This window comes from Nanorana parkeri, unplaced genomic scaffold, assembly GCF_000935625.1.
Source record: "Nanorana parkeri isolate BGI_ZX_2015 unplaced genomic scaffold, ASM93562v1 scaffold1413, whole genome shotgun sequence".
NCBI classification, from domain to species: Eukaryota; Metazoa; Chordata; class Amphibia; order Anura; family Dicroglossidae; genus Nanorana; species Nanorana parkeri.
The window spans coordinates 330,483-341,025 of record NW_017307681.1 but is presented as its reverse complement, the minus strand read 5'-3'; the positions used below and the strand labels follow the sequence as shown (position 1 = coordinate 341,025).

General features: G+C 48.4%; 1 protein-coding gene across 1 annotated transcript in view; it reads left to right on the top strand.

Moving 5' to 3' along the window:
- Window positions 1-10,543, top strand: part of SLC35F6 (solute carrier family 35 member F6) — a 31,331-nt gene that overhangs the window by 9,987 nt on the left and 10,801 nt on the right. The window contains exons 2-4 of the mRNA XM_018569859.1: window positions 1,047-1,119; window positions 6,584-6,755; window positions 7,869-8,081. Of these exons, the coding sequence (XP_018425361.1) occupies window positions 1,047-1,119; window positions 6,584-6,755; window positions 7,869-8,081 (458 nt within the window). The remainder of the gene's footprint in view (window positions 1-1,046; window positions 1,120-6,583; window positions 6,756-7,868; window positions 8,082-10,543) is intronic.

Here is a 10,543-nt window from a genome sequence, read left to right as displayed (position 1 = left end):
AATTTTGCAAAAAGTCAAAACTTGTTTTCTTTTTGTTCAGTTTCAGAGAAGGACGAAGGATGAGAACCCCTGTCAGGTTTTCATTGCTGTCTGGTGACCTTTGTCCCCGAGTCAGACGGGGGGGGATCCAAATTTTGGTTGTCTCCAAGTAGAAGTCTTCCATTGGGGTCACCTGACCCTATGATAAGCGTCCCTCATTGGTGGGATTTCCTTTTTATTTTTTGTTGTGTCTTTAGGACAGGAAGTTTAGGGAAACCTCCCCCCAGGGGGACACCTGATTGGGATTTTAATGATCACCTGATCTATCCAGAACTATACTTGTTCCTGGCTTCATGGGCACTTTAAGTAAGGGAGCTGATGGTGGTGGGCACATTAAAGGCTTCCTTTTAAACACTCCCAGAAAGGCCAATTTACCAAAAATATTTGAGGTATTTGGATTTTGACCAGAATATGTGAGCTCCTCATCTGTAACACCTTCAAGTGGCCCTAAACAAGTCCTTCAAGTGGTCCCTGTGTGTGTTGTAAAGTAGTTACCGTTCCAAGCTCACTCCCGGGATGGACTACAATCTCAATACAAATCAGTCAACTAAACATGAGATAGTAGTCCATCCCGGGAGGGGGTTTCCTTGCTCTAAAACACAATGTGACCCCCCCCCCATCCCATAATAAGATACGTAATAAGCTGAAAGTAAAATATAAACAGAATTACTGCAAGGCCTCCAGCAAGGGTGACGTCACTGCGTCTTCTCCCGGAATCCTGGGAAAGCGGAGGAATTCCAAATTCCATGAGAACGTTTCCCACACAGTGCTGGAGTGGGAAATGTTCTCCTCACAAGCTTTGCGATTCTGAACGTTCCCCAAATGCTTCTGTGGGGTGCAGTGAGATCAGCGTCAGCAAGAGGCTGCAACGCAAAGAGTATTATACTGCCTTCCTTGAGTGTTTAGTGCACACAGTGTGTCCAGATGGAAAGATGTATCTATAAAGAAAAGAAGATTTTATAGGAAAATATCATCTCACAGAATACATTTCCTCCTCCTCCTCCTAGGTGGGCGGACACATTCAGTGCTGGAGGATGCAAAGATGACCCCGTTCATCAGTTCCAGCATCCGTTCCTTCAGGTGAGTGACATGTCCGGATCTTTGTCAGCAATGCCCACCGGACAAGTTATTCCACGTTTATAGGGAACCTTTCCTTCCTTCTCTTCCTTTCCCTTTCCTTCCTTCCCTCCATTTCCCTTTTCTTCCTTTCCCTTTCCTTCCTTCCCTTCCCCACTTGGGGAATGTGGCCTGGCTTTCCCCGGATGTGCTCCGCCTGCTGGGTGGCAGTGGGAGGAGCTTAGCCATGAAGTCATGGAAAGTCTATTATAATTATAACAAATCAAAGCTCTTTGGCGCCATCTTGTGGCCATAACGTGGTATTACATTAAATTTGACCTGAAAAGATAAAATGCCTTCTCTTCCCCTTCCTTTCCTTACTACCCTCCATTTCCCTTTCCTCATTTTCTTCCTTTCCCTTTCCTTCCTTCCCTCCATTTCCCGTTCCTTCCTTCCCTCCATTTCCTTCCCTCCATTTCCCTTTAATTCCTTCTCTTCCCCTTCTTTCCCCTTTTTCTTTCCTTCCTTCCCTCCATTTCCCGTTCCTTCCTTTTCTTTCTTTCCCTTTCCCTTCCCTCCATTTCCCCTTTCTCCTTTCCTTCCTTTCCCTTCACTTTCCTCCCTTTCCTTTCATCTTCTTCTTGTATTCCTTCCTTCCCCCTCATATGATATATGATATTGTTGTCCCCAGTAGGGGCGAGTTTTGGGTTCTGTGGGGTCAACCCAAGCCCAAGCTGTTCACAATTTGTCGCTCGGAAGAACCTCCACCTGTGTCCTAGCAACCAACCACTCTATGTAACCCGCACAGCATCATCAGTTGCTTGGAAAGCAGTGACTGGGCACCACAGCTTTTTTGGTTGCTGGGACACAGCCAGGCACACCCACATATGACGCTCTGGGGACACCCAAACAATGATGTTGTGCTGCCTTATAGGACACGGGTCGCCGTGGGTTCCGCTTACTTGGGCTTTTGCCTAACCCGGGGGTTCTGGATGGGATCAGTGAGCATCCAAGCATGCCCTTCCCCGTCCGCACCTCTATGCATGCTCAAAAGCCCATCCTTAGAGTTGCAGGTAAACGTGCGCTGTTTCATAGGAATGTGCACGCGCACGTGCATCAGAGGATGCGCGTGCATTCTGCAAAGAGTCACACAGGAAGTGACATCTGAGGAAGCATATATAACCGGACCTGCTGCACTCTCCCTCTGCTGTTCCTGTGATCCTTTGCTTGTTGTTATCCTGTTGTCTCCAGTTCCCGACCCGGCTTGCCTCGACCCTTCTTCTGCTTGCTGCTTGTACCCGGCTCCAGACCTCTGCTTGTTCCTGACATGGCTCCCGCCTCCCGATTGGCTCGTGACCTCCGACTTGGCTTCTGCCTCCCGCTTCTGTACCTCGCTTGCATCTGGTCGGCTACAGCCTAGGCACCAGTGCTACCCTGTGCCCCTCTCTCCCTGTCACCACGTCCAGGGGAGCTGGACAAGGGACGCAAGGGGCGCCATCTCCACCCATTCGGTCTTACCTCAGGTACGTGACACAAGCAAACTGAACCCAGACTGGTTGGCTCATCAGTAGTCACCATCACACATTGAAGGGGAGCTGTGCTCAATTTTTAAGCTATTTTAGATCCTGATGAAATCGCTTACAATGGATGCTGATCCATGATGTTTTAAAGTTTTATGGGGTTATTCACTTAGCTGCCAAAGGCAGCCGAACATGCTGAACCGAAGGACAGAACGAGTTCAACTCAGCCGATCCAACATCTGGATCGGCTGAGCCGAAGCTCCGGCAGCTCGCTCGCTGCACTTCGCCCCAATTCTCATAGGGGCCGAGCGGCAGTAAGTGAATAGCCGAATGCTGCCGAGCGGCATTCAGCTCGGCTATTCTGCTCGGTACCTCCGAGGTAGCGAGCAGAATAGAAAAGAAGTGAAATTTAAAAAAAAAGTTGGAAAATTATTTTAAAAATGTTTAAAAAATAGGAAAAGAAAAAAAACGCAGTATGCCGACCCGACCGCACGCGACAAACTCCCGCCACATAATGAAGCGCCTGACAGATGCCAGCAAAATAAAAAAATTGGGCGGAGCTAGCGGTGACAGCTAGCTCCGCCTAACTGTTTCCTATTGGCTGGCACCTGCAAGAGTCTTCTAATAGGTCGCAAGCCAATGAATAACAACTGGGCGGAGCCGGCTGTGATGTCATGGCCGCCTCTGCCCAGTTGTTATTGTTTAATGACAAATCAACGTCCCCAGGTCATTCGGGGACGCTGATCTGTCATTAAAACTGGGCGGAGCCAGCCGTAACCTCACTGTAATCTGTGTGGAGAAAGGTCGGCCCTTTGGCCCCCCCTTTCTCCACGCTTCGGCTGTCACTTCGGCTCAGTCAAGCCGAAACACATGCCTTTGGCTCGGCTGAGCCGCATGGCTGCCTTTGGCTGCTGTACGTGCTGTAGTGAATAGCCCGTAATCAGCCCTTCAGTTCGACTGAACCGAAGGATCACAGGAAGCTATGGCTGGATCTTTTGGCTCCATAGTGAATATCTCGCTTTGGGGTGGCTCCTTTCGCTTACAGGGTCCTATGGAGCCACCCTTGTGTGTGCTAGTGAACTGGGTGTGTCTCCACCAACACACAGCCACAGCAAGGCAAGACACCGCCCTCCCCTGAGCTTCTCCCTTCTCCATGCTAGTAGATGGACGGCTACCGGAGACTGCTCTGTCCCTTGTGATCTTGTACTAGACAGGAAGTTCAGGGAAGTCGAGCTGAGAGAGCTGGAGCTGTTTGGAAACATGATGACTATAAATGCTTGGGCAATGCAATGTATATTGTAAAAAGGTTGATACTACATTAGGAGGGGCAGAAAATGTTCACCTCTCCTGGGGAAAATGCTGCTCGGAGCTCTCTCCAGCAACAGCCACATTCATGAAGGCCTAGTCACCGAGGCAGCAGAGGTCATGTGATCGAATGCTTAGGGCTTCAAACCTGTGAGCAGCACAGAAGTGGTCTCAGAGCAGCATTTTCTCCAGGACAGGTATTTCACCCCTTCTGTTACCCTTCTTTTGAGGCCCGGTGCAGACCTGAGTGATCTGGGACACGCGACTTAGTATCGTGCACGATTGCTGCGCGGTCACAGATTGCCCAGGTGTGCAGCGGCCCTTACCGTGTTTCCCCGAAAATAAGACACTGTCTTATATTTTTTTTGCCCCCCAAAAAACACACTAGGTCTTATTTTCAGGGGATGTCTTTTTTTTTTTTAATGTACAACATAATGGTCAGTATCGGTAATGCTGATCCCTTTCTTTCACTTACACAGGCGGAGCGCATCTGGTATTACTCCGCCTATCACAGTAACCGGTGCTATAGAGGAAGTATCGGCTAATGCGACTCTGCTCCCTCCGCCGTTGCAGCCTTGCTTTCTACAGCGCCGGCTTCCTTTGCCATCAGGGACAGCTGTACCAGTGGTGCAGCAGTGGGGACATCAGTCAGTGGACAGCGTGGTAAAATACGGTACCATTTACCGGTACACATTACAGTACAGTACCATTACTGTCTTCTAATAGGTCGCAAGCCAATGAATAACAACTGGGCGGAGCCGGCTGTGATGTCATGGCCGCCTCTGCCCAGTTGTTATTGTTTAATGACAAATCAACGTCCCCAGGTCATTCGGGGACGCTGATCTGTCATTAAAACTGGGCGGAGCCAGCCGTAACCTCACTGTAATCTGTGTGGAGAAAGGTCGGCCCTTTGGCCCCCCCTTTCTCCACGCTTCGGCTGTCACTTCGGCTCAGTCAAGCCGAAACACATGCCTTTGGCTCGGCTGAGCCGCATGGCTGCCTTTGGCTGCTGTACGTGCTGTAGTGAATAGCCCGTAATCAGCCCTTCAGTTCGACTGAACCGAAGGATCACAGGAAGCTATGGCTGGATCTTTTGGCTCCATAGTGAATATCTCGCTTTGGGGTGGCTCCTTTCGCTTACAGGGTCCTATGGAGCCACCCTTGTGTGTGCTAGTGAACTGGGTGTGTCTCCACCAACACACAGCCACAGCAAGGCAAGACACCGCCCTCCCCTGAGCTTCTCCCTTCTCCATGCTAGTAGATGGACGGCTACCGGAGACTGCTCTGTCCCTTGTGATCTTGTACTAGACAGGAAGTTCAGGGAAGTCGAGCTGAGAGAGCTGGAGCTGTTTGGAAACATGATGACTATAAATGCTTGGGCAATGCAATGTATATTGTAAAAAGGTTGATACTACATTAGGAGGGGCAGAAAATGTTCACCTCTCCTGGGGAAAATGCTGCTCGGAGCTCTCTCCAGCAACAGCCACATTCATGAAGGCCTAGTCACCGAGGCAGCAGAGGTCATGTGATCGAATGCTTAGGGCTTCAAACCTGTGAGCAGCACAGAAGTGGTCTCAGAGCAGCATTTTCTCCAGGACAGGTATTTCACCCCTTCTGTTACCCTTCTTTTGAGGCCCGGTGCAGACCTGAGTGATCTGGGACACGCGACTTAGTATCGTGCACGATTGCTGCGCGGTCACAGATTGCCCAGGTGTGCAGCGGCCCTTACCGTGTTTCCCCGAAAATAAGACACTGTCTTATATTTTTTTTGCCCCCCAAAAAACACACTAGGTCTTATTTTCAGGGGATGTCTTTTTTTTTTTTAATGTACAACATAATGGTCAGTATCGGTAATGCTGATCCCTTTCTTTCACTTACACAGGCGGAGCGCATCTGGTATTACTCCGCCTATCACAGTAACCGGTGCTATAGAGGAAGTATCGGCTAATGCGACTCTGCTCCCTCCGCCGTTGCAGCCTTGCTTTCTACAGCGCCGGCTTCCTTTGCCATCAGGGACAGCTGTACCAGTGGTGCAGCAGTGGGGACATCAGTCAGTGGACAGCGTGGTAAAATACGGTACCATTTACCGGTACACATTACAGTACAGTACCATTACATTAAGCAGTGCCTTCAGGGGGACAGAAGTTGGTGAAGTATGGTACTGGAGTGCTCCCTGTCAATGCGCTTGTCGGGGAGTCCCCTGTCATCCCCTTAATACAGTATGTCCCTGCAGGCTGATACCATCTCTCCTGCTCTTCAAGTTTCCCCTCACATGTTACCACCAAACTAGGTCTTATTTTCGGGGTAGGTCTTATATTACAGGAATCTTGAAAAATAGTGCTAGGTTTTACTTTCGGGGTAGGTCTTATTTTCGGGGAAACAGGGTAGATGGTTGTTTCCCATATCTCAGCATAGCTCTGCTCTAATGATGTGCAAAGTACAAGATCCCCTGCAGCTCATCAGAATTCAATTTGCTGAAGTCGGATTAGTGAATGGTGATTTCTGATTGGGTAAGGGGGTACTGCACTCTGCACATCAACTACTCCTTTACTGAACCTGTTTGCATGCAGCGTTGGTGATGGAATCATTTATGTTCTACGGTATGGAGGTTCCATGAAGTACATGTTCTATGCTATGTTCTAATCTGTCTCTCTCTATCTCAGGCGGTGGGAATGTTCCTGGGGGAGCTCTCTTGCTTGGCCGTCTTCTACATCTTGGTGTTCCGGGACAAGCGGTCTCCCCAGCCCAACATGGATGCTTCTCAGCCCTTCAACTCTCTCATCTTCCTCCTACCGGCCATCTGTGACATGGCCGGCACCTGCATCATGTATGTGGGTGAGTACAGAGGGCCAAACAGAAGGTAACGGTACAGCTAGCTTGAAGAAGACCCGGAGTGACAAATGTGTCTCCTTAATGTGATTGGATAGTAAAGCAAGGCCCATAAAGACATGGATGAGGGAGTTTGGGGCGGAGGAACGTGACTGGCCTGCACAGAGTCCTGACCTCAACTCGATAGAACACCTTTGGGATGAATTAGAGCGGAGACTGCGAGCCCGGCCTTCTCCTCCAACATCAGTACCTGACCTCACAAATGGTCCAACATTCCCATAGACACACTCCTAAACCTTGTGGACGCCTTCCCAGAAGAGGCGGAGCTGTTATAGCGGCAAAGGACGGAGCCAACCCAATACTGAACCCTACGGACTAAGACTGGGATGCCATTAAAGTTCATGTGCGTGTAAAGGCGTCCCAATACTTTTGGCAATATAGCGTACATGTAATGGGAGCATCTCAATCAGGGTTATACACTTTGGGTTAGCGTTGGCACTGCTGCTGGCGGTCTCTACCAAGGATTCATGTGACAGGGTGACAATGCAGAAAGGCAGAGACTCACCGCTCCAATTCCATCAGACTGCATCAGTATGCACATCGGGTGCTCCAACTCCTTAAACGATATCTCTCCAATCGGCCGCACAAGACCGATCTCCATCAATTCAACTTTATTGTTGTAGATTTAATATAATAGTCCAAAACACAGAATATCATACACCACCATAGTAGCTCTCCGACTCCAGCGCCTATCACACGTTTCACCACCCGGGCTTCATCATAGAGGTTCATAGAGGCGCTGGAGTGGAAGAGCTACTATGGTGGTGTATGTGCTGTGTTTTGGACTATTATTGAATCTACAATAAAGTTGGAGTTTATGGACGTCGGTCGGTTAATTGAAGAGATATCGTTAAAGCGTGACAATGAAGGGGCACACTTGGGAGACAGTTGTCACCCTATAACAGGAAGTGCCTGCTGAAGGACTTTCTTGGCAGTGCCACCAGGCATTATTTTATGAAAGCTGCAGATTTAACAAGCTTCTATGACGTTTAAATGCTTGGATTCAGACCTTCTAGTTTCCAAATCCTGTTCATGGTTCCTTTCTCATCATTCCCTCAGCCTTAAACATGACCAGCGCATCCAGCTTCCAGATGCTGCGAGGAGCCGTCATCATCTTCACGGGTCTTCTGTCTGTGGCGTTCCTGGGGAGGAAGTTGGAGTGCAGCCAATGGGTCGGGATCCTGGTCACCATCGGCGGACTGGTCATCGTAGGCTTGGCAGACTTACTAAGCGGCCACCACACCGGGAAGAACCTCAATGATGTCATTACAGGTAAACGATGATCATTTGTAGGTCGCTTTAAGGCCCCGCAGGGGTGCGCAGCCATGGTAAAGTAGCTCAGCCTCCTTTATGAAAAGGGCATTGCACACGGGGCCGGATTTCCAACAAGGCCACCGTGGCCCGGCCTCGAGGGGGCAGGGAGCAGAGGGGCGGCACAGGTTTGAAGTCTCCTGACGTCCGGAACATTCTTCCGGCTCCAGCTCCCGCCTCTGTCCTCTCTTCAGCATGGAGAGCGGTGAGCAGAGCGGCAGGGTTAAAAGTAACCCTGCCGCTCCGTGTATACAGTGAGAGGGGAGAACCGTCTTCCTCTCTCAGCTGTCACCGGAGTTCCAGCACAGTGCTGTGCTAGAACTCCTGTATTGGAGGTGACAGGGTCAATAAAGAGAACCCGTCACCTCAAAATGCTATCACACAGGGGATTGTTAGCTCCTGTGTGATAGCAATAAAGTTAGGTGAAAAAAAAATTGATAAAAAAATAATAACATAAGTGGTAGGCTAATTAATTAGAAGTATTTGTGGGAGGAGCACCCACACATTTTAAGCCATCTCCCACACTCACTTGTCGGCTCGTGGGTGTCATCCCACACGCCTCACCCCCTTTTTTCAGTTACCTTGTACTGTGAGTATGCCCCCTTATTTTGCATACTGACCATAGTGACCACGGCACACCCCCAGGTCATTGTAGGCAGGTCCATCATCTCGATTCTCGGGTACGTAACAGTGGGGCTTTGACTACAAATATATAAAATAAGTAAAAAAATAATAAGTAATAATAATGACATTAAAAAATAAAGTAATAAATAAAAAGTAAAAAATAATAAGAAAAATATTTTTTTTAAAAAGAAAATTATTATAAATAAAAAATAATAAGATAAAATTTTTTTTAAAATAAAGTAAAAGATGACAAGATAAAAAAAAATGTAAAAAGTAAAAAAATTTATAAAAAAATTAAGTGATAAAGTTTAAAAAAAAAGGAAGAAACAAAGAAACAATACATTTTTTTTCAAACCAACGCTATCTGGTTGGCATTCTCCACGGCGGGGGGGAGGGGTTTGCGCATTGCGGAACCAGGCCTTGGGGCAGCAGGGAGGGTAAATCCGGTCCTGATTGCACCCCATGCTTGTGCATTACACCCTGCAACTTCAAAAATAAGGACATTAGATATACTGTAATTATGAGGCAGAAATATCACATGGTTTACTTCCCTGGGATCCATGACATGTGCCCTCTCAGGAAACCAGAACCTTAGCTGTCCTTGTAGGCTTATACTGACATTTCATGGAATAATGCACCATCATAAATGGCTGTACGTGGTAGGACGGCCATTATCAGTGTCACGTACAGTAAAAGTAGGAGGAGGTCGACATGTTTTGTAGTCTTTCATTTAGATTGTCATTAGTTTCCAGAATGTAAATAGAGGTATAAAAAGATCAGTGCACACAAAACATTATTATTAAATATATTATATTTTAGGTATAGGTGGAGCCTAATGGTGTGGGAGCCCCCTGGCTTCTTAAAGGCTCAGATACCCCCAGAGCCATAGGCAAAAAGCTAAAAATATGTGCCCCCCCAACAGGCGTGCGGCGTCACCCAAAGCCGCACACGCGCAGTGTCATGTGACGTCATGTGCCCCGCCTCCGCTTCGGTTCTTTTTTTATTTAATTTAATTTTTATTATTTATTTTTAATTAATTAAATGCACGGATGCATTGGGATTCGGAAATTCGGATGTGTCCGAATTTTCGGAAAATTCGTACGAATTTTGATTCGGAACGAAACGAATTGCACATGTCTAGAATACAGACGAACAAAGGCAGACATGGCCAGCCTGGGTGACAACCATGGCTCCCTTCATAGGTACAGTTCAGGAGTTAGTGTTGTCACCTAAGGACAGGAAGTGTGTTACTGGCAGGTGAAAATAAAAAATAAAACTAATTCTATTTGAACACAAAGCTCGTCTACAGGGGCCCAAAGAATCACACCCACAAGCCTAAGCAAATTGGGTCTTTTGCTCTAGCGGCCCATCAGATCACAGCTTTATGTAAACCAATGTATGTGCACACATGCACAGTTAGCCTGAGCACATAAATCCCACGTCCATGTGTGCTGAATACCAGTGGCGTAACAATCGCCATAGCGACCCAGGCGGCCGCTATGGGGCACAGGGGTGCCTGGCCAGGACATCCCCTGATGCCGTGGGGCCCGTTGGCCCATCAGATCACAGCTTTATGTAAACCAATGTATGTGCACACATGCACAGTTAGCCTGAGCACATAAATCCCACGTCCATGTGTGCTGAATACCAGTGGCGTAACAATCGCCATAGCGACCCAGGCGGCCGCTATGGGGCACAGGGGTGCCTGGCCAGGACATCCCCTGATGCCGTGGGGCCCGTCTGGGTCGCTATGGCATCTCATGCTGCTGGCTGTCACCGGCGGCTGTGAAGAGGAACGC